Source organism: Zonotrichia albicollis, chromosome 26 (assembly GCF_047830755.1).
Source record: "Zonotrichia albicollis isolate bZonAlb1 chromosome 26, bZonAlb1.hap1, whole genome shotgun sequence".
NCBI classification, from domain to species: domain Eukaryota; kingdom Metazoa; phylum Chordata; class Aves; order Passeriformes; family Passerellidae; genus Zonotrichia; species Zonotrichia albicollis.
In genome coordinates, this window is record NC_133844.1 from 4,982,590 (window position 1) to 5,010,063 (window position 27,474).

At 50.9% G+C, this 27,474-nt stretch overlaps 1 protein-coding gene across 1 annotated transcript; it reads right to left on the reverse strand.

Moving 5' to 3' along the window:
* Positions 1-27,474, reverse strand: SLC25A37 (solute carrier family 25 member 37). Its single transcript, XM_074559182.1, has 4 exons — positions 27,171-27,474; positions 7,735-7,963; positions 3,228-3,284; positions 1-531 (listed from the first exon to the last, which is right to left on the reverse strand). Exons 1-4 carry the CDS (start codon positions 27,369-27,371, stop codon positions 17-19), a joined length of 1,002 nt encoding a protein of 333 aa, XP_074415283.1. The 5' UTR covers positions 27,372-27,474; the 3' UTR covers positions 1-16.

Genomic DNA, 27,474 nt, shown 5'->3' on the forward strand with positions numbered 1-27,474 from the left:
TTTCCCAGGAGGATTTTTATGTTTTTTTCTCCAGCGCGCGCTTGGTCAGGAAGTACTTGAAGAACTCGTACACGGACCAGGCGATGGCCGTGGAGGGCATCTGGTAAATGACCCTGGCCTGGACGCCCTTGAAGAAGCCGGGCAGCCCCCCGAGCTGGTACACGGTGCTGAAGGCGTTGGCCATGCCCGACAGGTGCCCCCTGATCTTGAGGGAGCTCAGGGCCGTGTTCTCCTGCGTGTTCAGCAGCGTCTTGCACACGTCCAGCGGCGTGGTGGCGGCGGCGGCCACGGCCCCGGCCACGGCGCCGGCCACGATGTGGGACTGGGGGTGGTACTGGCGGTGCGGGTTCAGGTGCTCCTGCATCAGCTCGTAGGTGATGAAGTGGATGGCCTGGAAGGGCACGTTCATGGTCAGCTGCGTGGTGTAGCTGCGGTAGAAGGCGCCCAAGCCCTCGGTCCTGTGCACCGTCCGCACGCAGCCCAGCACCGACGTGTACGGAGAGTTGAACATCTGCAGCCGCTGCTTCACCACTGCCGGGGGGACACGGGGGGACAGGGACACGGCTCAGGTGGGGGCAGGCCTGCCTGGCACAGCCCCCAGTGACCCTTCCCCACCCAAACTGACAGCTCCAAACTGCCCAGAGCTCAGGACAGGGACACGGCTCAGGTGGGGCCAGGCCTGGCTGGCACAGCCCCCAGAGTGACCCCAGCCCCAATCTCCCTTTCCCCACCCCAAGTGACAGCCCTGAGCTGCCCAGTGCCCCCAGACATGGGGACAGGGAAACTGCTCAGCTGCAGCCAGGCCAGCCTGGCACAGCCCCCAGTGACCCTTCCCCACTCAAACTGACAGCCCTGAGCTGCCCAGAGCTCAGGACAGGGACACGGCTCAGGTGGGGGCAGGCACAGCCCCAATCTCCCTTCCCTGCCCAAACCAAACCCCCTGAGCTGCCCAATGTCCCCAGAGCTCAGCACAGGGACACTGCTCAGATGGGGCCAGGCCAGCCTGGCACAGCTCCCAGAGTGACCCCAGCCCCAGCCCCAATGTCCCTTTCCCCACCCAAAGTGAGAGCCCTGAGCTGCCCAGTGCCCCCAGACACGGGGACAGGGACACTGCTCAGCTGCAGCCAGGCCAGCCTGGCACAGCCCCAAGCTCCCATTCCCCACCCAAACTGATCCCCCCAAGCTGCCCAGTGCCCCCAGAGCTCGGGACAGATGTGAGGACAGGACTCTGCTCAGCTGGGGGCTGGCCTGCATGGCACAGCCCTGAGCTGCCTTTCCCCACCCAAACTGATCTCCCTGATCAACCCGACCTCCTCGAGCTCCCCTTCTGCACCCAAACCGAACCCCCCGAGCTGCCCAGTGTCCCCAGAGCTCAGGAACAGGGACACTGCTCAGCTGGGGCCAGGCCTGCCTGGCACAGCCCCCAGAGTGACCCTTCCTACCCAAACTGATCTCCCCGATCAAACTGACCTCCCCAAGATCCCCTTCCCCACCCAAAGCGATCCTCCCGAGCTGCCCAGTACCCCCACCCAAAACAACCCCCTGAGCTGCCCGGTGCCCCCAGAGCTTGGGACAGCAATGGGGGCAGGGACACTGCTCCACTGTGGAGCCAGGACTGCCTGGCACAGCCCCACCCTACCATTGCCCACCCAAACCAAACCCCCTGAGCTGCCCAGTGCCCCCAGAGCTCAGCACAGATGTAGGACACTGCTCAGCTGTGGGGTCAGGCCTGCCTGGCACAGCCCTGAGCACCCCTTCCCTGCCCAAACCAAACCCCCTGAGCTGCCCAGAGCCCCCAGAACCAGGGACAGACATGGGGACAGGGACACTGCTCCACTGTGGGGTCAGGCCTGGCTGGCACAGCCCCACCCCACCATTCCCCACCCAAACCAAACCCCCTGAACTGCCCAGAGCCCCCAGAGCTTGGGACAGGAATGCAGTCAGGGACACTGCTCAGCTGTGGGGCCGAGCCTGCCTGGCACAGCCCCAAGCTCCCCTTCCCCACCCAAACCAAATCCCCTGAGCTGCCCAGCGCCCCCAGAACCAGGGACAGCCATGGGGACAGGGTCACTGCTCAGCTGTGGGGCCAGGCCAGCCTGGCACAGCCCCCGGAGTGACCCCAGGCACAGCCCTGAGCTCCCCTTCCCCACCCAAACCAAACCCCCTGAGCTGCCCAGAGCCCCCAGAGCTCAGCACAGTGAGGGCACAGCTCAGAGCTCACTTCCTAATGAACCCCTCTCCTCACAGCTAATTAATGACCCTTCAGTTCTAATGAACTCCTCAGGGTTAATTAATGACCTACTAGTTCTAATGAACCCCTCTCCTCAGGTTTAATGACCCTTTAGTTCTAATGAACCCATCTCTCATAGTTAATGAATGACCCTTTAGTTCTAATGAACTCCTCAGGGTTAATTAATGACCCACGAATTCTAATGAACTCCTGTGCTCAGGGTTAATTACTCACCCCTCAGCCAGGCTGCACAAACACCCAGCAGAAGGTGAGGTCCCACCTGACACCCCCAGGGTGTCACCCACCCCTCCAGCCCCACTGGCTGTGTGCCTCCCACTGACTAACGAGGCTAATTAATGTAACTGATTAATCAGGGTGTGATTAACAGGATTTGATACACTGGAGATTTCTCCTTCAGAGATTCCCAACTCTGGGTGCACTCAGGAGCACAGCCAGTGACACTGAGGAGCTGGCAGGGGGCAGCATTGTCACTTGAGCTGCATTTTCCTCTTAATCCTCTTTTTCCTGCCAATCCTCATTTTCCTGCCAATCCTCCTTTTCCTGCCAATCCTCATTTTCCTGAGGCTTCTCCTGCCACTCCCCTCCCCAGCAATCTCCCAGTCCCTCTGTGCTCACCCAGCCCCCTGAGCTCAGCCTGGCTGCTCCAAAGCTTCAGGAACAGCAGAGCCCCAGCCCCAAGGAGCAGCAGAGCGGTGACAGGAAAGGTGGCACCAGCCAAGGGGACGCCTCCCCTGGCATGTCCCAGTGCCCCTCAGAGATCCAGGGACAATAAATCCCTCCTGGGTGCTCCCCTCTGCTCCCCAGGACAGAGGAATGAGCTCCCTGGGTTGGTGGGTTTGGCGAGTTTGGAGGTCTCCCAGCAGCCCTGGATTTCCTCCTGCTCGTGCCAAGGACAGAGGGGGATCCAGGGGGGATTTGTGCCTGGGTTCAGGGCTCTGGGCTGGGTGCCCTGAGGGAGCAGCCCTGCCAGGGTTACCTTCAGCCGGGTTCATCACGGCGTCGTGGAGCAGCGTGGCCGCACTCCCAGCGATGCCTGCAAGGAAGAGCAGCCCTGAGAAAACAAATCCTGCTCAAAGGGGATCCCTGCCTGCCAGCCAGGGTATCCAGCCAGGGGATCCATCCAGGAGAATCCATCCATGAGGAATCCATCCAGGGGATCCCATCCATGGGAATCCATCCATGGGGATCCATCCAGGGGATCCCATCCATGGGAATCTATCCAGGGGATCCCATCCATGGGAATCTATCCAGGGGATCCAGCCAGGGGAATCCATCTGGGGATCCCATCCATGGGAAGCCATCCAGGGGATCCCATCCATGGGAATCTATCCAGGGGATCCCATCCATGGGGAATCCATCCATTGGATCCCATCCAGAGAGACACCATCCATGGGAATCTATGCAGGAATCCATCCAGGGGATCCCATCCATGGGAAGCCATCCAGGGGGATCCCATCTGTGGGAATCCATCCAGGGGGATCTCACCCACAGGGAATCCATCCAGGGTATCCATCCAGGGAGATCCCAAATATGGGAATCCACCCATGGAGATGCCATCCAGGGGGGCTCCATCCATGGGGGATCCATCTAGGGGGGAATCCAGCCATGGGGGAGCTCCATCCATGGGGACCCCTTCCATGGGAATCCATCCATGTAGATCCCATGCAGGGGCCTCCATCCATGGGGGGAAAAACACCCATGGGGGGCTCCATACATGGTGGAATCCCATCCATGGGGGATCCATCCATGCAGGGCTCCTATCCATGGGGAATCCATCCATGGGGATCCCATCCATAGGAGAATCCATCCATGGGAATCCATCTATGGTGAATCCCATCCATGGGGGGATTTCCTATCTATGGGGAATCCATCCATGGAGATCCTATCCGGGGGGGCTCCATCCATGGTGGATCCCATCCACTGGGGATCACATCCATCCATTGGGAGCTCCATCTACGGTGGATCCCATCCATGGGGGCTCCATCCATGGTGGATCCCATCCATGGAGATCCCATCCATCCATTGGGAGCTCCATCCACGGTGGATCCCACCCATGGGGAATCCATCTATAGGAGAATCCATTCATGGGGATCCCATCCATGGGGGAATTCCACCCATGGGGGTGCTCCTATCCATGGGGATCCCACCCATTGGGGAGCTCCATCCACAGAGAGGTTCCTATCCATGGGGATCCCATCCATGGGAGAATCCATCCATGGGAATCCATCTATGGTGAATCCCATCCATGGGGGGGTTTCCTATCCATGGGGAATCCATCCATGGGGATCCCATCCAGGGGGTGGGGGTTCCTATCCATGGGGAATCCATCCACGGGAATCCATCTATGGTGGATCCCATCCATGGGGGGGGGTTCCTATCCATGGCGAATCCATCCATTGGGGAGCTCCATCCATGGGGATCCCATCCGGGGGGGCTCCATCCATGGTGGATCCCATCAATGGGGAATCCATCCCCTGGGGATCCCATCCATGGGGTTGGGGGGTGTCCTATCCATGGGGACCCCCATCCATGGAGATCCCATCCAGGGGGGGCTCCATCCATGGTGGATCCCATCCATGGAGATCCCATCCATCCGTTGGGAGCTCCATCCACGGTGGATCCCATCCATGGGGAATCCATCCATGGAGATCCCATCTGGGGGGGCTCCATCCATGGTGGATCCCATCCATCCATTGGGAGCTCCACCCATGGTGGATCCCATCCATTGGGAGCTCCATCCCTGGTGGATCCCATCCCCTGGGGATCCCATCCATTGGGAGCTCCATCCCTGGTGGATCCCATCCCCTGGGGATCCCATCCATTGGGAGCTCCATCCCTGGTGGATCCCATCCCCTGGGGATCCCATCCATTGGGAGCTCCATCCCTGGTGGATCCCATCCCCTGGGGATCCCATCCATTGGGAGCTCCATCCCTGGTGGATCCCATCCCCTGGGGATCCCATCCATTGGGAGCTCCATCCCTGGTGGATCCCATCCCCTGGGGATCCCATCCATTGGGAGCTCCATCCCTGGTGGATCCCATGCTGAGGGAGCCCCCAGATCCCACCCCCAGGGCCCCAGCCCAGATTCCCAGGGCAGGAACCCCAGACCCACTCCCAGCTCCACCTCTGCTCTTCCCACAGCAATTCCCGGTTCCGTGCTGCCCAGACGCCCGCGGCGCCGGAGCCGGCCGTGAGCAACGCTCAGCCTGCCCTCAGCCTGCCCTCATGAGGGATCTTCATCCCTTGGCTCAGCCCAGCCAGCCCTGACCCATCCCTGCGTGAGGCTCTGCAGCCACTCCTTCCCTTTGATGTTGGCTCCAGCTCCAATTCCCTCTGGCCCAAATCATTTTGGTCATTTTGGGAATCCACAGCTCTGATTTTCCTGCTGGCACCTCAGGCCTGTAGCTACTTGAAAGGCAAACACAGGAATGTGTTTGAGGAGAAGGGATTTTATTCCCTTCCCTGAGCTCAGTCACCCCATGGCAGATTCAACCAGGGCAATAATCTCCAGCACAAACCCATTGGTTGCTCAGTTCCAGGCTCTCTGCTGGCTCTAAAAGTGAAATATTCCTGCTAAAAATGGAAGCACCCAGAGGATGGAGGGCACTGAGCGCTCCCAGGGACACCTGAGCTCAAACCTCCAGAGGTTCAGGTGATGCCTTCAGCACAAGATCCTTCAGCACAAGATCCTTCAGCACAAGATCCACCCTGGGGTGATTCCTTCAAAGGTGGGACCTGATCCTGAGGATCCTTCCCAACTTTAGGGATTCCATGGCAATATAGGAGCAGCACAGCTGCACCTGAACAGCTTTTGCCCATTAAATTGATGATTTGTGCTGGAAAAATTTGAGATTAAATAAGAATTGATGATTTGTGCTGAAAAAAATTTGAGATTAAATAAGAATTTAGGCTGGGAGGGTGATTAGGCTGAGTGAGAAGCAAGGAATAGGTTGATAAGCAAGGAATAGGTTGATAACCACAAATGGGGGTTTTTTTAGGGCAAAAACAAAGAGGGTTTTTTTTTTAGGGCAAACCCCAAAAACACCATTGGCATTTTGATGATTTGTGCTGGAAAATCTGAGATTAAATAAGAATTTAGATTGGAAGGGGCACTGGACTGAGTGAGAAGCAAGCAAGGAATAGGTTGATAAGCAAGGAATAGGTTGATAACCACAAATAGGATTTTTTTTAGGGCAAACCCCAGCAATACCATTGGCCAAGTGGCTGTTTCCTCCTCTAAATCGATTATTTGTGCTTGAAAATTTGAGATTTAATAGGAATTTAGATTGAGAGGTGCACTAGGCTGAGTGAGAAGCAAGGAATAGGTTGATATCCACAAATGGGGTTTTTTTTAGGGCAAACCCCAGAAATACCATTGGAAAAGTGGCTGTCTCCTCTTCTAAATTGATTATTTGTGCTGGAAAAAATTGAGATTAAATAAGAATTTAGATTGGAATGGACACAAGGCTGAGTGAGAACCAAGCAAGGAATAGGTTGATAAGCAAGGAATAGGTCGATATCCACAAATAGGATTTTTTAGGGCAAATCCCAGAAATACCATTGGCCAAGGGTTGTTTCCTCCACTAAATTGGTCATTTGTGCTGGAAAATGTGAGATTAAATAAGAATTTAGATCAGGTGGGGCACTAGCCTGAGTGAGAAGCAAGTGAGGTATAGGTTGATAAGGAAGGAATATTGATAACCACAAATAGGATTTTTTTTAGGGCAAAGCCCAGAAATACCATTGGCCAAGTGGCTGCCTCCTCTTCTAAATTGATTATTTGTGCTTGAAAATTTGAGATTTAATAGGAATTTAGATTGAGAGGTGCACGAGGCTGAGTGAGAAGCAAGCAAGGAATAGGTTGATAACCACAAATGGGCTTTTTTTTAGGGCAAACCCCAAAAATACCATTGACCAAGAGGCCAATGGTATTTTGATTACTTGTGCTGGAAAACTTGAGATTAAATAAGAATTGATGATTTGTGCTGGAAAAATTTGAGATTAAATAAGAATATAGATTGGAATGGACACAAGGCTGAGTGAGAAGCAAGCAAGGTACAGGTCAATAAGCAAGAAATAGGTTGATAACTACAAATGGGTTTTTTTTAGGGCAAACCCCAGAAATACCATTGGCCAAGTGATGACTTGTGCTGGAAAATTTGAGATTTAATAGGAATTTAGATTGAGAGGTGCACTAGGCTGAGTGAGAAGCAAGGAATAGGTCGATACCCACAAATGGGGGTTTTTTTTAGGGCAAAAACAAATAGGTTTATTTTAGGACAAACCACAAAAATACCATTGGCCAAGTGGCTGTTTCCTCTTCTAACTCAATGATTTGTGCTGAAAAAATTTGAGATTAAATAAGAATATAGATTGGAATGGACACAAGGCTGAGTGAGAAGCAAGCAAGGAACAGGTTGATAATCAAGGAACAGCTTGATAACCACAAACAGGATTTTTTTAGGGCAAACCCCAGCAGTACCATTGGCCAGGTGGCTGTTCCCTCCAGGCTGCAGAAGGTCGCTGAGAGATTTCTTGGTGCTCTCGTAGCAGGCGAAGTAGAGGGCGTGGGCAGGGCCGGCCCCCAGCACGGTGACGTCGATGCCGCGCAGGGGCCGCCAGAGCCCCTCGGTGCTGACCATCCTGCGCAGCGCCTGCAGCACGCCCCGGTAGCGCGCCCGCGGGTCGGGCTGCAGGCTCTGCATGCGCGTCTGCAACGGAGCACAGCGGGACGGGCTGGTTAGCTCTGCACACACAGCAAGGCTTGATGGAAACATTGGGGTCACCATCTCCCATTTTTCCAACCACCGACCCCATCAGATATTGGCATTGCCAGGCAGGAGCCATCTTTTAAAACTGTTATTTTTGTCATTATTTTCCATTTTTCCAACCACCAACCCCATCAGATATCGGCGTTGCCAAACAGGAGCCATCTTTTAAACTCATTATTTTTGTCATTATTTCCCATTTTTCCAACCACCAACCCCGTCAGATATTGGCGTTGCCAAACAGGAGCCATCTTTTAAACTTGATATTTTTGTCATTATTTCCCATTTTTCTAACCTCTGATCCCATCAGATATTGGCATTGCCAGGCAGGAGCCATCTTTTAAACCCGTTATTTTTGTCACCACTTCCCATTTTTCCAGCCACCGACCCCATCAGATATTGGCATTGCCAAGAAGGAGCCATCTTTTAAACCCATTATTTTTGTCACTATTTACCATTTTTCCAGCCACCAAACCCTTCGACCCTGTCAGATATTGGTATTGCCAAACAGGAGACATATTTCAAACCCATTATTTTTGTCATTATTTCCCATTTTTCCAACCACTGACCCCGTCAGATATCGGCGTTACCAAACAGGAGCCATCTTTTAAACCCATTATTTTTGACACCATTTCCCACTTTTCCAGCCACCAAACCCTTCAACCCTTTCACATATTGTCATTGCCAAGAAGGAGCCATCCTTTAAACCCGTTATTTTTGTCACTATTTCCCATTTTTCCAATCACCGACCCCATCAGATATTGGCGTTGCCAAACAGGAGCCATCCTTTAAACCCGTTATTTTTGTCACTATTTACCATTTTTCCAAACACTGACCCCGTCAGATATCGTCATTTCCAAGCAGGAGCCATCTTTAAAACCCGTTATTTTTGTCATTATTTCCCATTTTTCCAACCACCAAACCTTCTGACCCCATCACATATTGGCATTGCCAAGCAGGAGCCATCTTTTAAACCCATTATTTTTGACATCATTTCCCATTTTTCCAACCATCAAACCCTCTGACCCTGTCAGATATCGTCATTGCCCAACAGGAGCCATCCTTTAAACCCGTTATTTTTGTCACTATTTACCATTTTTCCAACCACCAAACCCTCCAACCCTGTCAGATATTGGTATTGCCAAACAGGAGCTATCTTTTAAACCCATTGTTTTTGTCATTATTTCCCATTTTTCCAACCACCGACCCCGTCAGATATCATCATTGCCAAACAGGAGCCATCTTTTAAACCCATTATTTTTGTCACTATTTACCATTTTCCAACCACCAAACCCTCCAACCCTGTCAGATATTGTCATTGCCAAGAAGGAGCCATCTTTTAAACCCATTATTTTTGTCATTATTTCCCATTTTTCCAACCATCAAACCCTCTGACCCTGTCAGATATTGGTATTGCCAAACAGGAGCCATCTTTTAAACCCATTAGTCATTATTTACCATTTTTCCAAACACTGACCCCATCAGATATCGGCGTTGCCAAACAGGAGCCATCCTTTAAACCCATTACTTTTGTCACCATTTCTCATTTTTCCAACCATCAAACCCTCTGACCCTGTCAGATATTGGTATTGCCAAACAGGAGCCATCTTTTAAACCCATTGTTTTTGTCACTATTTACCATTTTTCCAACCACCGATCCCATCAGATATCGGCGTTGCCAAGAAGGAGACATCTTTTAAACTCATTATTTTTGTCACTATTTACCATTTTTCCAGCCACCAAACCCTCCAACCCTTTCAGATATTGTCATTGCCAAGCAGGAGACATCTTTTAAACTTGTTATTTTTGACACCATTTCCCATTTTTCCAACCATCAAACTCTCTGACCCTGTCAGATATTGGTATTACCAAGCAGGAGCCATCTTTTAAACTTGTTATTTTTGTCATTATTTCCCATTTTTCCAACCACCGACCCCATCAGATATTGGCATTGCCAGACAGGAGCCATCTTTTAAACCCATTATTTTTGTCATTATTTCCCATTTTTCCAGCCACCAAACCCTCTGACCCTGTCAGATATTGGTATTGCCAAACAGGAGCCATCTTTTAAACTTGTTATTTTTGTCACTATTTACCATTTTTCCAACCACCAAACCCTTCGACCCCATCAGATATTGGCATTGCCAAACAGGAGACATCTTTAAAACCCGTTATTTTTGTCATTATTTCCCATTTTTCCAACCTCTGACCCCATCAGATATCGTCATTGCCAAACAGGAGCCATCTTTTAAACCCGTTATTTTTGTCATTATTTACCCTTTTTCAAACCACCAAACCCTCCGACCCTGTCAGATATTGTCATTGCCAAGAAGGAGACATCTTTTAAACACATTATTTTTGTCATTATTTCCCATTTTTCCAACCACTGACCCCGTCAGATATCGTCATTGCCAAGCAGGAGCCATCTCTGACCCCATCAGATATCGGCATTGCCAAACAGGAGCCATCTTTCAAACCCATTATTTTTGTCACCATTTCCCATTTTTCCCTTCTGATCCCCTCTCCCCACCCAAGATCTCCTTCAGGTTTCGTTTCCATTCCAAACTTCCAGGTTTGGTGCTTCCAAGCCGGAGTCAGCCCTGACCCCCAGGGATGCCCTGACCCCCAGGGGAGCTCTGACTTTGCCCCTCATCCATGGAGAGTTTCCTGGAGTTCAAGATAGATCAGACCACAAAATTGTGAAATAAATGATAGAGAGAGGTGTGGGTGTGTCACTGGGTGAGGAATTGAGGTTTTGGGGTTTTTAGTTTTTAGTGTGTTGTGGGTGGAAGCAAGATGGGGAGCACGGGGCGTCATCCTGGGTTTGTTCTTTCTTTTCTCCTGGGTGCTCACAGGAGTCCCAGGATAAGGCCAGAGATGAGAACATTCACTCCATGTTTTAGAAGGCTGATTTATTATTTTATGATATATATTATATTAAAAGAAAATTGTATATTGAAACTATAGTAAAAGAATAGAAGAGGAGAGGAAAAAAAGGGGAAAGGAAAAAGGGGGAAAGGAAAAAGGGGGGAAAGGAAAAAGGGGGGAAAGGAAAAAGGGGGAAAGGAAAAAGGGGGGAAAGGAAAAAGGGGGGAAAGGAAAAAGGGGGGAAAGGAAAAAGGGGGGAAAGGAAAAAGGGGGGAAGGAAAAAGGGGGGAAGGAAAAAGGGGGAAAGGAAAAAGGGGGAAAGGAAAGGAAAGGAAAGGAAAGGAAAGGAAAGGAAAGGAAAGGAAAGGAAAGGAAAGGAAAGGAAAGGAAAGGAAAGGAAAGGAAAGGAAAGGAAAGGAAAGGAAAGGAAAGGAAAGGAAAGGAAAGGAAGGAAAGGAAAGGAAAGGAAAGGAAAGGAAAGGAAAGGAAAGGAAAGGAAAGGAAAGGAAAGGAAAAGGGAGAAAGGAAAAGGGAGAAAGGAAAAGGGAGAAAGGAAAAGGGAGAAAGGAAAAGGGAGAAAGGAAAAGGGAGAAAGGAAAAGGGAGAAAGGAAAAGGGAGAAAGGAAAAGGGAGAAAGGAAAAGGGAGAAAGGAAAAGGGAGAAAGGAAAAGGGAGAAAGGAAAAGGGAGAAAGGAAAAGGGAGAAAGGAAAAGGGAGAAAGGAAAAGGGAGAAAGGAAAAGGGAGAAAGGAAAAGGGAGAAAGGAAAAGGGAGAAAGGAAAAGGGAGAAAGGAAAAGGGAGAAAGGAAAAGGGAGAAAGGAAAAGGGAGAAAGGAAAAGGGAGAAAGGAAAAGGGAGAAAGGAAAAGGGAGAAAGGAAAAGGGAGAAAGGAAAAGGGAGAAAGGAAAAGGGAGAAAGGAAAAGGGAGAAAGGAAAAGGGAGAAAGGAAAAGGGAGAAAGGAAAAGGGAGAAAGGAAAAGGGAGAAAGGAAAAGGGAGAAAGGAAAAGGGAGAAAGGAAAAGGGAGAAAGGAAAAGGGAGAAAGGAAAAGGGAGAAAGGAAAAGGGAGAAAGGAAAAGGGAGAAAGGAAAAGGGAGAAAGGAAAAGGGAGAAAGGAAAAGGGAGAAAGGAAAAGGGAGAAAGGAAAAGGGAGAAAGGAAAAGGGAGAAAGGAAAAGGGAGAAAGGAAAAGGGAGAAAGGAAAAGGGAGAAAGGAAAAGGGAGAAAGGAAAAGGGAGAAAGGAAAAGGGAGAAAGGAAAAGGGAGAAAGGAAAAGGGAGAAAGGAAAAGGGAGAAAGGAAAAGGGAGAAAGGAAAAGGGAGAAAGGAAAAGGGAGAAAGGAAAAGGGAGAAAGGAAAAGGGAGAAAGGAAAAGGGAGAAAGGAAAAGGGAGAAAGGAAAAGGGAGAAAGGAAAAGGGAGAAAGGAAAAGGGAGAAAGGAAAAGGGAGAAAGGAAAAGGGAGAAAGGAAAAAGGAGAAAGGAAAAAGGAGAAAGGAAAGGGAAAAGAAAAGGGAAAAGAAAAGGGAAAAGAAAAGAAAAAAGAAAAGAAAAAAGAAAAGAAAAAAGAAAAGAAAAAAGAAAAGAAAAAAGAAAAGAAAAAAGAAAAGAAAAAAGAAAAGAAAAAAGAAAAGAAAAAAGAAAAGAAAAAAGAAAAAAAGAAATCTTGTGACTGACCAGGGAGTCCAAGCCAGCTGACTGTGATTGACCTTTAATTAAAAACAACCACATGAGACCAATCACAGATTCACCTAGTCCATCCCACAGCAGCAGATAACCATTGTTTACATTTCGTTTCTGAGCAAAAAGATTTTTCACAAAATCTGTCTGTGACATTCACGCTGCTTCCTTCTCCTTCTCCATGGGTTTGGGGGCATTTTGTAATTGGGCAGCAATTCCCCATTGCAGCTCTTTGGGATCAGTTATTGGGTTAAAAGGGGAAATAATCCAGGTGTCAGCTCTGAATTGACTAAACTGACATAGTTTAGTCTTAAAGCCCTTGGAACCAGAGATTGTTGGGCATTTTGCGCCTTCTCATGCAAAGCTGCTGAACTCTGTTGTGAGGCTGTTTTACTGATAACGAATAACAAACAGCTGAGTCCAAACACGAACTGGAGTCTGAAGTTCTTTCAATGCAGCCCCGAGGAACCCCCAGAGGAGCCCCCATTACCCACCCGAACCCCGACATCGCCGAGGGCTCACTCAGCCCCTGCACGTCCCTTACTCACCCTCAGTTTGTATTTACCCTGCTGGATGGAGCCCACATCCCACCCGACAGGGTAAATTAGCCCTGAACCCAATTTTGGGGGAGTTCAGCTGGAACAGAGAAGGCACAAGCCAGGCTCAAGCTCTGAATCTCAATTTTGGGGGGTTCAGCTGGAATAGAGAAGGCTCAAGTTCTGAATCTCAATTTTGGGGGCGTTCAGCTGGAACAGGACAAGACTCAAGCTCTGAACCCCAATTTTGGGGGGGTTCAGCTGGAATAGGACAAGGCTTAAGCTCTGAATCTCAATTTTGAGGTTCAGCTGGAATAGGACAAAGCACAAACCAAGCTCAAGCTCTGAACCCCAATTTTGGGAGAGTTCAGATGGAACAGGACAAGGTTCAAGCCAGACTCAAGCTCTGAATCTCAATTTTGGGGTTCAGCTGGAACAGGACAAGGCTCAAACTCTGAACCCCAATTTTGGGGGAATTCAGCTGCAACATCACAAGGCTCAAGCCCTGAACCCCAATTTTGGAAAGAGTTCAGTGGGAACAGGACAAAGCTCAAGCTCTGAACCCCAATTTTGGGGGAGTTCAGCTGGAATGGAACAAGGCTCAAGCTCTGAATCTCAGTTTTGGGGTTCAGCTGGAATGGGACAAGGTTCAAGCCCTGAACCCCAATTTTGGGAGAGTTTAGATGGAACAGGACAAAGCTCAAGCTCTGAACCCCAATTTTGAGGGAGTTCAGCTGGAATAGGACAAAGCTCAAGCTCTGAACCCCAATTTCAGGGGGTTCAGCTGGAACAGAACAAGGTTCCAGCCAGGCTGCTCCTGCAGGGAAGTGCAACCTCTGCTCTGCTTTACCCATGCAAACCCCGAGGGCTGAGGTGCAGGAATCCAGGCAGGGCTGGAATTTTCTCCTGCTTTCAACAACAGCCTGACTCTGCCCCAGCTTGTCCCTCCTGCAGCTGCCCAGCAGCCTGGGACAGCTCCTGGAAGGGCAAACTGGGAACACTGGGAACAGGCAGGAATTCCCTGGAAAGGAGAAAATGCAGGGCCAGCGTCCCCCCGAGGCTCTGGGAGGTTCCTTGTCCCCGTTTTCCCCTCAGGTTAACGGGCAGGAATTCCCTGGAAAGGAGAAAATGCAGGGCCAGCATCCCCCCGAGGCTCTGGGAGGTTCCTTGTCCCCGTTTTCCCCTCAGGTTAACGGGCAAGAATTCCTAAGAAAGGAGAAAATGCAGGGCCAGCGTCCCCCAGAGGCTCTGGGAGGTTTCTTGTCCCCGTTTTCCCCTCAGGTTAACGGGCAGGAATTCCCTGGAAAGGACAAAATGCAGGGCCAGCGTCCCCCCCGAGGCTCTGGGAGGTTCCTTGTCCCCGTTTTCCCCTCAGGTTAACGGGCAGGAATTCCCTGGAAAGGAGAAAATGCAGGGCCAGCGTCCCCCCGAGGCTCTGGGAGGTTCCTCGTCCCCGTTTTCCCCTCAGGTTAACGGGCAGGAATTCCCTGGAAAGGAGAAAATGCAGGCCCAGCGTCCCCCCGAGGCTCTGGGAGGTTCCTTGTCCCCGTTTTCCCCTCAGGTTAACGGGCAGGAATTCCCTGGAAAGGAGAAAATGCAGGGCCAGCGTCCCCCCGAGGCTCTGGGAGGTTCCTTGTCCCCGTTTTCCCCTCAGGTTAACGGGCAGGAATTCCCTGGAAAGGAGAAAATGCAGGGCCAGCGTCCCCCCGAAGCTCTGGGAGGTTCCTTGTCCCCGTTTTCCCCTCAGGTTTTCTGCCCTGAGGGCCTGGCAGGGAATCCCAGCTGCATTTCTGTCCCCTGGGGGTTTTTCTGTCCCAGATTTTACACCAGCTCAGCTCCTGGCACCCAAAGGTGCCCCAAAGCTGACTGCCAGCACTCCATGGCACAACTTTCCCCTCAGGAAAATTCCCTGGAGCTCCCCAAGGGCTCAAAGGCCTGGAGGGGACAATGACAACAAGTGAGGGGTCCCAGGACGCCAATCAGCACTGGGTAAAAACATTGAACTTCCACAGCCATGCTGGAAATCCTGAGCCCCAAAATCCTCACAGATCCCTGGGTTAAAACCCCAAACCTCCACAGCAATCCCTGGAAATCCTAAACCCCAAAATCCCCACAGGTCCCTGGGTAAAACCTCAAACCTCCATAGCCATCCCTGGAAATTCTGAGTAGCAAAATGCCCACAGATCCCTGGGTAAAACCTCAAAATTCCACAGCCATGTCAGGAAATCCTGAGCCCCAAAATCCTCAAAGATTCCTGGGTTAAAGCCTCAAACCTCCATAGCCATCCCTGGAAATTCTGATCGCCAAAATCCCCCCAGATCCCTGGGTAAAACCTCAAAATTCCACAGCCATGTCAGGAAATCCTGAGCAGTGAAATCCCCACAGATCCCTGGGTAAAAACCTCAAATCTCCACAGGCATCCCTGGAAATCCTGATCCCCAAAATCCCCACAGATCTCTGGGTAAAACCTCAAAATTCCACAGAAATCCCTGGAAATCCTAAACCCCAAAATCCCCACAGATCCCTGGGTTAAACCTCAAACCTCCATAGCCATCCCTGGAAATTCTGAGTAGCAAAATCCCCACAGATCCCTGGGTAAAACCCCAAATCTCCACAGCAATCCCAGGAAATCCTAAACCCCAAAATCCCCACAGATCCCTGGGTAAAACCTCAAAATTCCACAGCCATGCTGGAAATCCTGAGCCCCAAAATCCTCAAAGATCCCGGGGTAAAAACCCCAAACTTCCACAGCAACTCCTGAGCCCCAAAATGCCCACAGATCCCTGGGTATAAACCTCAAACATCCACAGCAATCCCAGGAAATCCTAAACCCCAAAATCCCCACAGATCCCTGGGTAAAACCTCAAAACTCCACAGCCATGTCAGGAAATCCTGAGCAGTGAAATGCCCATAGATCCCTGGGTAAAAACCCCAAATCTTCACAGCCATCCCAAGAAATCCTGAGCCCCAAAATCCCCACAGATCCCTGGGTATAAACCCCAAACCTCCGCAGCCATCCCTGGAAATTCTAAGCAGCAAAATCCCCACAGATCTCTGGGTAAAACCTCAAAATTCCACAGCAATGTCAGGAAATCCTGAGCCCCAAAATCCTCAGAGATCCCTGGGTAAAACCCCAAATCTCCACAGCAATCCCAGAAAATCCTGAGCCCCAAAATCCCCACAGATCCCTGGGTTAAAACCCCAAACTTCCACAGCAACTCCTGAGCCCCAAAATCCCCACAGATCCCTGGGTAAAACCTCAAAATTCCACAGAAATCCCTGGAAATCCTAAACCCCAAAATCCCAACAGATCCCTGGGTTAAAGCCTCAAACCTCTATAGCCATCCCTGGAAATCCTGAGCCCCAAAAGATCCCTCCTGTTTTCCCTGTGGAAAAAATTAAAATCTGAGACAGCCCATGGAGGTGGCCAAGGAAAGCCTGAAATTCCAGCCAAATTTTAGGGTTTTTAAAGTGGATTTACCCCAAATTCCATCCTTTGGTTGACCCAACAATTCTGCAATTGCAGCCCATGGCACCAAAGCCAGGCCCCTGGAACAGCCCCAAACATCAGCACTGGGCAAGGGGGGCTCAGCAATTCTGGAATTCTGCTTTTCCAAGGAGAGGCTGCACAGGATCCCCTCCAGCTCATCAAGCCCTTCATTAATTACCCATTCCATACAATTAATTCCATTAATTCCATAAAATCCTGCAAGGTTTGAGCCTTGGAGCCCCAAACTCTCCCACAGCCCCTCTGTGAGCCCAAGGCAGAACCAGAGCTCAGTTCAGGACTTTCACCCAAAATAACAAAACCAAGTTGGGTTTATTCCAATCTAGACCAACCAAATGTGGAATTTGGAATAAATACACTTTGAAAAACCTAAAAATTTGGCTGGAATTTCAGATTCCAGCAGGGAATTTGGCAGGTTGTGCAAAGCTCCCTGTTCCAAACAAACCCAAAAACTCAGGAAAATTGGGCAGCAATGCTCTGAATTAACTCAGAATTTAAAATCAGGGTTTATTTTCCATGCAACCCCTCATGGTCTGTGCACCATCCATGCAATTAATTCCATTAATTCCATAAAATCCTGCAAGGTTTGAGCCTTGGAGCCCCAAACTCTCCCACAGCCCCTCTGTGAGCCCAAGGCAGAACCAGAGCTGGGTTTGGGACTTTCACCCAAAATAACAAAACCAAGCTGGGTTTGCTCAAATCCAGGCCAACCAAATGAGGAATTTGGAGGGAATCCACTTTGAAAAACCTAAAAATTTGGTTGGAATTTCAGATTTCAGCAGGGAATTTGGCAGGTTGTGCAAAGCTCCCTGTTCCAAACAAACCCAACAACTCAGGAAAATTGGGCAGCAAGGCTCTGAATTAACTCAAAATTTAAAATCAGGTTTTATATCCAGTTTTCCTCGTGGTCTGTGCACCACCCATACAATTAATTCCATTAATTCCATAAAATCCTGCAAGGTTTGAGCCTTGGAGCCCCCAAACTCTCCCACAGCCCCTCTGTGAGCCCAAGGCAGAACCAGAGCTGGCTTTGGGACTCTCACCCAAAATAACAAAACCAAGTTGGGTTTATTCAAATCTAGAACAACCAAATGTGGAATTTGGAGGGAATACACTTTAAAAATCCTAAAATTTGGCTGGAATTTCAGATTCCAGCAGGGAATTTGGCAGGTTGTGCAAAGCTCCCTGTTCCAAACAAACCCAAAACTCAGGGAAATCCCTGCAATGCCCTGAATTAACTCAGAATTTCAAAGCAGGGTTTATATCCAGTTTTCCTCGTGGTTTTTGCTGTGGGGGCTGCTCAGCATTTCAGGATGCCCCAGAGAAAATCCCAGTGTGGTTTTGGGAAGCAAAGCCAAATAATCCATTCTTGCTGATCCACTTTTGTTCCACTTTCCCCCCAGCAGCTCCCAGGAAGGACCAGAACCTCCTGAAGCTCTCAGGGCCACACAAACCCCAAAAAATCAATTTACAGCCGCCCTGGAACAGAGCAGCAAAGGGATGTAAGGTGAGAATTCATAAATGAGAATTCATAAATGGGATTTATTTATATTTTGATGGACCTGAGCTGCTCTGAAGGGGTTCAGAACCCAGCCCACAGAGGTGCAGTTTGCATCACTCAGGGGTGGAACAGGAATAACAGCCCAAGGAGCTGATAAAAGCAGGAATAAATGCCCAAGGAATAACCAAAAACAGGAGAAACAGCCCAAGGAATAACCAAAACCAGGAAAAACAGCCCAGGGAATAACCAAAAACAGGAAAAACAACCAAAAAACAGGACAAACAGCCCAGGGAATAACCACAACCCAGGTTCAACAGGATGAACTGCCCAAGGAATAACCAAACCCTGGGTAGAACAGGAATAACAGCCCAAGGAGGAGATAAAACCAGGAATAAATGCCATAAAACCACGACTAACAGCCCAAGGAGTAACCAAAAACAGGAAAAACAGCCCAAGGAATAACCAAAAACAGGATTCAAGAGGACAAATACCCAAAGAATAATCAAAATTTAAAAAGACATCCCAAGGAATAACCCAAATCTGGATTTAGGAGGACAAACCACCCAAGGAATAACAAAAATCAGGATTTAGGAGAATAAACAACCAGAGGAAGAACCAAAATCCAGATTTAGGAGGACAAACTGCCCAAGGAAGAACCAAAATCTGGATTTAGCACAAGAAACAGCCCAAGGAATTATCAAAAATCTGGATTTAAGAGGACAAATTGTGCAAGGAACGATCAAATTCAGGATTTAGGACAGCAAACTGCCCAAGCAATAACCAAAATCAGGATTTTTGGGAACAAACACCCCAAGCAATAACCAAACCCAGGATTTAGGAGAACAAACCACCCAAGGAATAATAAAAATCAGGATTTAGGAGAATAAACAACCAGAGGAAGAACCAAAACCTGGATTTAAGATAACAAGCAGCCCAAGGAATAACCAAAATTCAGATTTAGAAGAACACACAGCCAGAGAAAGAACCAAAACCTGGATGGAATAGAACCAGAAGCACAAGGAATAATGAAAACTTGGATTTAACAGGACAAACTGCCCAAGGAAGAGATAAAACCAGGACTAAGTGTCCATAAAACCAGGAATAAATGCCCAAGGAGTAACCAAAAACAGGATTCAAGAGGACAAATACCCAAAGAATAGCCAAAATCTGTATTTAACAGGAGAAACAGCCCAAGGAATTATCAAAAATCTGGATTTAGGAGGACAAACTGTGCAAGGAATGATCAAATTCAGGATTTAGGAGAATAAACAACCAGAGGAATAACCAAAACCTGGGTTTAAGATAACAAGCAGCGCAAGGAATAACCAAAATCCAGATTTAGAAGAACACACAGCCAGACAAAGAACCAAAACCTGGGTTTAGGAGGACAAGTTGCCCAAGGAATAGCCAAAATCAGGATTTTGGAGAAAAAACTGCCCAAGCAATAACCAAAATCTGGATTTTGGAGAACAAACAGCCTGAGGAATAACCAAATCCAGATTTAGGAGGGCAAACAGCCAGAGAAATAACCAAAATCAGGATTTTGGAGGACCAAGGAATAACCAAAACCTGAATTTAGGAGAACAAACTGCCCCAGCAATAACTAAGTCAGGATTTTGGAGAAGAGCCTGAGGAATCACCAAAACCCAGAATTAGGAGGACAAACAGCCCAAGCAATAACCAAAATCAGGATTTTGGAGAACAAACTTCCCAAGCAATAACCAAAATCAGGGTTTAGGAGGACCAAGGAGTAACCAAAACCTGGATTTAAAAGAAGAAACAGCCGAGGCAATAACCAAAATCAGGATTTAGAAGAACAAACTGCTCAAGGAATCACCAAAATCAGGATTTTGGGGAGCAAACAGCCCAAGCAATAACCAAACTTGGATTTAGGAGGACAAAATGCCCAAGCAATAACTAAATCAGGATTTTGGAGAACAAACAGCCAGAGAAATAACCAAAATCAGGATTTTGGAGGACCAAGGAATAACCAAAATCAGGATTTAGAAGAACAAATAGCCCTGAACCCCACGTTGGGAAGAGCCCCAGCACCCTCCAGTGCTGTTTTCTCATTGGTTTTAGCCAGACTTGGTTTTTCCAGGTCTGTTTTGCACATTCTGGCAGAGGTTTGACACCCTACAAACACCCTCAGATCTCCTTTACCTTTTGTTTGGGGTTTATTCATTGATTTTCTCTGAGCACAACCTGCTTTTCCTGGGCTCATGTCACAGAGGGGCACAAAGGGAGCACAAAATGCTTTTCCAGCTGAACCCCAATTTTTGGGGGAGTTCAGTTGGAACAGGACAAGTCAAGGTAAAGCTCTGAATCCCAGTTTTGGGGAAATTCAACAAGCCAGGTTCAAGCTCTGAACCCCACATTGGGAAGAGCCCCAGCACCCTCCAGTGCTGTTTGCTCGTTGGTTTTTAGCCAGAATTGGTTTTTCCAGGTCTGTTTTGCACATTCTGGCAGAGGTTTGACACCCCACAAACACCCTCAGACCCCATTTACCTTTGGTTTGGGGTTTATTCATTGATTTTCTCTGAGCACAACCTGCTTTTCCTGGGTCCATGTCACAGAGGGGCACAAAGGGAGCACAAAATGCTTTTCCAGCTGAACCCCAATTTTTGGGGAGTTCAGTTGGAATAGCACAAAGCACAAGCCAGGTTCAAGCTCTGAACCCCAATTTTGGGGGATTTCAGCTGGAACAGGCCAAGGCTGAAGCTCTGAACCCCACATTGGGAAGAGCCCCAGCACCCTCCAGTGCTGTTTTCTGGATGGTTTTTAGCCAGAATTGGTTTTTCCAGGTCTGTTTTGCACATTCTGGCAGAGGTTTGACACCCTACAAACACCCTCAGACCTCGTTTGATACCCTACAAACACCCTCAGATCCCATTTGCCACCCCACAAACACCCTCAGACCCCATTTGATACCCCACAAATACCCTCAGATCTCATTTACCTTTGGTTTGGGGTTTATTCATTGATTTTCTCTGAGCACAACCTGCTCTTCCCAGGTCCATGTCACAGAGGGGCACAAAGGGAGCACAAAATGCTTTTCCAGCTGAACCCCAGTTTTTGGGGAGTTCAGTTGGAACAGGACAAGGCACAAGCCAGGCTCAAGCTCTGAACCCCAATTTTGGGGGAATTTAGTTGGAACAGGACAAGGCACAAGCCCAAGCTCTGAACCCCAATTTGGGGAATTCAGCTGGAACAGGACAAGGCTCAAGCTCTGAACCCCAGTTTTGGGGGGATTCAGCTGGAACAGGCCAAGGCTCAAGCTCTGAACATTTTGGGGTGTTCAGCTGGAACAGCCCCAATGAGCAGCAGCCATGGGAGGGAGCAGAGGGTGAGCCCAGCAGCTCATCCAGGAATTGCCCACACCCCAGAAGTGCCCTCAGCTGAGCCTGAGGGAATGGGGGGATGCAGAATCCCCCACACCAACCCCCAGAACCCACAGCCCTGCCCCCCTCACGGGTCCTGCTGGGCCTCAGCAGCTCTGGGAGCGCAGGGAAGCTCCCAAGGCAGGCCAGGCTTCCGTGGAAAAGGATTTGTTTGGTTCCCAGAGCCAGAAGGGAGGTGCCAGCCCTGCACACCTCCAGGTTATCACCCCAGCAATTAATGAATCCCCAAGGGAGAAAAACTGTTCCTCACAACCTCAAGGGAACAAAACTGATCCTACATCCTCAAGGGAAAACAAGCAGTCCAAAGGAAATAGAGATACGTAGAGAACAAAAATTCGAACCAAAGAACAGATACAAAAACTAGCACACCCAGCAATTAATGAATCCCCAAGGGAGAAAAACTGTTCCTCACAACACCTCAAGGGAACAAAAACTGATCCTACATCCTCAAGGGAACAAAACTGCTCCTCACATCCCCAAAGGACAAGGGAACAAAACTGTTCCTCACATTCCCAAGGGAACAAAACTGATCCTACATCCTCAAGGGAACAAAACTGTTCCTACATCCCCAAGGAAACAAAACTATTCCTGCATCCCCAAAGGAACAAAACTGTTCCTACATCCTCAAGGGAACAAAACTGTTGCTCAAATCTCCAAGGGAGCAAAGCTGATCCTACATCTGTAAGGGGAACAAAACTGCTCCTGCATCCCCAAGGGAACAAAACTGCCCCTCACAACCCCAAGGGAACAAAACTGCTCCCCAAATCTCCAAGGGGAGCAAAACTGATCCTACATCTGTAAGGGGAACAAAACTGTTCCTGCATCCCCAAGGGAGCAAAACTGTTCCTATATCTGTAAGGGGAACAAAACTGTTCCTGCATCCCCAAAGGAGCAAACCTGTTCCTACATCTCCAAGGGAACAAAACTGCTCCTCACATCCCTAAGGGAGAAAAACTGATCCTACATCCCCAAGGGAGTAAAACTGTTCCTCACATCCCCAAAGGAGCAAACCTGTTCCTGCATCCCCAAGGGAGCAAAACTGTTCCTTACAGCCCCAAAGGAACAAAACTGTTCCTACATCCTCAAGGGAACAAAACTGTTCCCCAAATCCCCAAGAGAACAAAACTGTTCCTGCATCCCCAAAGGAACAAAACTGTTCCTACATCCCCAAGGGAGTAAACCTGTTCCTCACATCCCCAAAAGAGAAAAACTGTTCCCCAAATCCCCAAGAAAGCAAAACTGTTCCCCAAATCCCCAAGGGAACAAAACTGATCCTACATCTGTAAGGGGAACAAAACTGCTCCTGCATCCCCAAGGGAACAAAACTGTTCCTCACATCCTCAAGGGAGCAAAACTGCTCCCCAAATCTCCAAGGGAACAAAACTGTTCCTACATCTGTAAGGGGAACAAAACTGTTCCTGCATCCCCAAAGGAGCAAAACTGTTCCTCACATCCCCAAGGGAACAAACCTGTTCCTGCATCCCCACCCTTTGTTTTCACAGCCTTTGGGACACCAGCTCCAGCACAAAAGTCACCGAATGGGTCCGGGCAGGAGGAGGTTCCAGGGGAGCCCTGCAGGAGCTCCTTCTGTGCTGCCTTCAGAGCCCCTGACTCGCTGATCCCTCTGGATCACTTGGGGATGGATCAGGGCTCCCAGCACAGCTGCTTTTGCAGCAGCCACAAACAAAATCAAGCCTGAGAAGTGTGAGAAACACCCTCAGCACCAGCAAAAACCCAGCCCAGGGTGTCCAAACAAGCAGAGCTGAGGGGGAGAGGCAGAGTGAGGCTGCAGCTCAAGGCATAAAAAAATAAATAAATTATTATTTATTATTTGGAAAATAATGGGGAGGAAAAGAGTGCAGATTGGAGCTGGATATTGGGAAGGAATTCTTCCCTGTGAGGGAGGAAGGAGGGATGGGATTCCCAGAGGGGCTGTGGCAGGTTGGAGGTGTCCCTGGCCTGGGGTGGCCCCGGGGGATTTTGAGGTCCCTTCCCACCCAAACCATGCTGGGGTTCCGTGACCCCATCAAGCTCAGGGGTTGTGCAAGCGTGTGCAGCAAACAATTCCCCAAATTGCGACATTTTCAGTTTCTCTTTGGGAGGAAATGACTCGCTGGAGGCAGCCAGGAGGAACCTCAGGGCAGGAGCTGCTCCTGCTGCACCTGCAGAAAACCCGACCTGGCCTGGGCTGGAACTGCGCCCACCAAGTGCCACGGAGGGAAAGCTCTGCTCCTTGTGAAAGAGCTGAGTTGTTACTGGATTACAGCGCCACAAGGAAACAAAACCTCTTTAGGGATCACACCTCCCATTTTGGGTCAGCTGTCCCTTTGCCCACAGCAGCCAGGTGGAGCAGGGTGAGTGCCGGGGCAGGAGCAGATCCTCACACAAAACCCCACAGCGGGGTTTTGCTGTGTCCCAGCACACAGAGGGGCCCAGCAGCGTTTCCCGCAGCAGCCGGAGGGATTTATCCGCTCCCGGATCGGGGATTGGGGTTTTGGGGCTGGGAACTGGGGATTGGGATTGCCCGGCCCGGCCCCGCCGCCGCTCCCGGAGCTTTTCCCTCAGAGCGCCTCCCCCTCCAGGAAACCGGCGCCGCTTTCATTTCTGCTCCGCTCGGCTCTCCCGCCGAGGAAAGCGCCGCACAATTCTGAGGGACAACACCCACAGCTGTGCCAGGAGCGGGCACAACCCCCTGAGCTGCCCGTGCCGCCCTCAGGGTGGGCACAACCCCGCAGCCACGGGCACATCCCCGAGCTCAGAGCGAGCCGGGCGCCGCAGGGACAGACCCCGAGGGAAAACGGGGCGAGAAAACCGGGAATGTTCCCTTTGAGTGCTCGGAACACGGGCAGGAGCTGCACAAGCCAAAGCATTTCCTCTCCTCTGCCCTTTCTACTCTTTCAGGGAGCCCTGGACGAAAGGAGAAGGGATTGCAACATCTCATGATTCATCGAGGCACTTCGGCTTTTCCCGGCTTTCCCTCTTCTTTTGAAGGCCCCACAGCAACAAAGCGGCAGGGCAGAGCCAGGAATTATCCTTCAGGATGATTCCCACACTCTGCAGACACTGGGAAGCCTTTTCTGAGCGTGCTGGAGCATCAGCAGCTCCAAAATCCACCAACAGCTCCTCCTCAAACACCCAAGCCACTCACCCATCCTGGCGGCTCTTCCCTCCTGAGCTGGGATCCCAAAGCTCCAGGAGGGAAAAGCTCACAGGGAGCCCCTGATCTCAAAGTTCTGTAAGGGAAAAGCTCCCAGGGAGCCCCTGATCTCAGTTCCTGAGCTGGGATACCAAAGCTCTGTAAGGGAAAAGCTCCCAGGGAGCTCCTGATCCCAAAGCTCCCAGCATGGAAAATCTCCCTGGGAGCCCCTGATCTCAAAGCTCCGAGAGGGAAAAGCTCACAGGGAGCTCCTGATCCCAGTTCCTGAGTGGGGATCCCAAAGCTCCAGGAGGGAAAAGCTCCCAGGGAGCCCCTGATCCCAAAGTTCTGTAAGGGAAAAGCTCCCAGGGAGCCCCTGATCCCAGTTCCTGAGCTGGGCTCCCAAAGCTCCCAGCATGGAAAAGCTGCCCAAGGAGCTCCTGATCCCAGTTCCTGATCTGGGATTCCCAAAGCTCCGGGAGGGAAAAGCTCCCAGGGAGCCCCTGATCCCAGTTCCTGAGTGGGGATCCCAAAGCTCCGGGAGGGAAAAGCTCCCAAGGAGCCCCTGATCCCAGTTCCTGAGTGGAGATCCCAAAGCTCTGTAAGGGAAAAGCTCCCAGGGAGCTCCTGATGGCAGTCCCAGGGGTGCCAGCAGGGCTGGGGTGGCACCGGGCTGGCATCTCCCAGTCCGGGAAGCAGCACTGGGGGTGTCACCTCTGCCCCAGCGCTGTGCAAATCCTCCAGAGCTGCAGGGTTTGGGGGTGACACCTCGGGGACTGCCCAGTGCCTTCCTTGCCCTGGGAACCTTGGGCACCCCAACATTCCATGGACACTTCCCTGACATGTGAGCCCAAACATTCCATGGACACTTCCCTCCATGTGCACCCCAAATTCCACAGACACTTCCCTGACATGTGGGCCCAAACATTCCACGGACACTTCGCTCATCTGTACCCCAACATTCCATGGACACTTCCCCCCACATTCCACAGACACTTTCCTTCACGTGTACCCCAACATTCCATGGACACTTCACCCGTCTGCACCCCAAGATCCCTCACACATCCCCACCTCTCCTGCACCCCACATCCCCTCCACGCTCTCTCCCCTTGCACCCCAATTTCTCGCAGATTTTCCTCCCTCGCACCCCAAAAACTCTTACACGTCCCTTAGACCCCAACAACCCCCTGAAACCCCAGCACTCCCTTCACCCCAACAACTCCTTACACACTTCCCCTTGCACCCCAACAGCTCCATGCACACCCTTTACACCTCCCCTCTTCCTGCAACCCAAAACCTCTGGCACACTTCTGTTCTCTCCCCTCCTTGCACTTCCAGCACTTCTTGCACCCCAACAACCCCTTGCACACCTCTTACACTCCCCCCCCTTACACCCCAATAACCGCCTGCACACTCCCCTCTTGCACCCCAAAGAAACCTCACGCCCCCAGCACTTCGTGCACCCCAAAACCCCTCGCATACCTCTCACAATCCCCTTTCCCTGCACCCTAATAATGCTTGCATACCTCTCATGCTCCCCCCCTTGCACCCCACAAGTTCCTGCACCCCAATAATGCTTGCACACTCCCTTCTTGCACCTCAGAGATGTGCCCCCAGCACTTCTTGCACCCTAAAACCCATCGCACACATCTCACACTCCCCTCTCCCTGCACCCCAATAACGCTTGCACACCTCTTACACTACCCCTCTTGCACCCCAATAACCGCTTGCACACTCCACTCTTGCACCCCAAAGAAACCTCACACCCCCAGCACTTCTGGCACCCCAAAACCCCTCACACTTCCCTCTCCCTGCACCCCAATAACGATTGGACACCTCTCACATTCCCCCCTTGCACCCCAATAATGCTCGCACACTCCCCTCTTGCACCCCAAAGACGCACCCCCAGCACTTCTTGCACCCCAAAACCCATCACATACCTCTCCCCTCTCCCTGCACCCCAATAACTGCCTGCACGCCTCTTGCACTCCCCTCTCCTTGCACCCCAATGACACACACTCCCCTCTTGCACCCCAGGAAGTTCCTGCACCCCAAAACCCCTCACACGCCTCTCCCACTCCCCTTTCCCTGCACCCCAGAAGTCCCTGCACCCCAATAACCCTCGTACACCTCTCAGATTCCCCTTTCCCTCTCCAAAACCCCTTGCACACCTCTTACACTCCCTCTCCCTGCACCCCACAAGTTCTTGGACCCCCAAAATCCTTCGCACTCCCTCTTCCTGCACCCCAATAACGCTCGCAACACCTCTAACACTCCCCTCTCCCTACACCCCAGAAGTCCCTGCACCCCAATAACGCTCGCACCCCTCTCACACTCCCTTTCCCTGCACCCCAATAACGCTCGCACGCTCCTCTCTCCCCGTCCCCCCGAACACTCCGCTCCCCTCGCCGCTGTCCCGCTCCCCTCAGCATCCCCGGCCGCCCTTCCCAAGTCCCCCCGGCCCATCCCGGACCTGCCGCCCCCCCGTGCCCGCCTCCCCCGGCGCTCGCCGCGTTCCCCGCGCACCTTGACCGAGTCCACGGGGTACATGATCGTGTGCTCCATGATCCCCGCCACGGCGCCGGCCACCATGTGCGTGCCGAGCGCGACGCTGCTGGGCAGGCTCTCGTAGTCCTCGCTGTCCACCAGCCCGGCCCCGGCGGCGGCGGGGGGCCCGGGGCCCGGCGGGGCGGCGGCGCTGCCCGCCATGGTACAGCCCAGCTCCATCCGCCGGCACCGGGGCCGCGGGCCGGGCTGGGACACCGGTACCGGGGAAGGGGGCTGAGGGGGGCACTGGGACCGCGCGCCGCCCAACCGCCTTTAAAGCCGT

Excerpts from the sequence above, each read along its gene's own strand:
- SLC25A37 (XM_074559182.1), bottom strand. The coding sequence starts at position 27,371 with ATGGAGCTGGGCTGTACCATGGCGGGCAGCGCCGCCGCCCCGCCGGGC. Across the intron at positions 3,285-7,734 it reads GAACAGCCACCTGGCCAATG|GCATCGCTGGGAGTGCGGCC; the intron begins GTACTGCTGGGG and ends TCTTCCTTGCAG. Across the intron at positions 532-3,227 it reads CGTGATGAACCCGGCTGAAG|TGGTGAAGCAGCGGCTGCAG; the intron begins GTAACCCTGGCA and ends TCCCCCCGGCAG.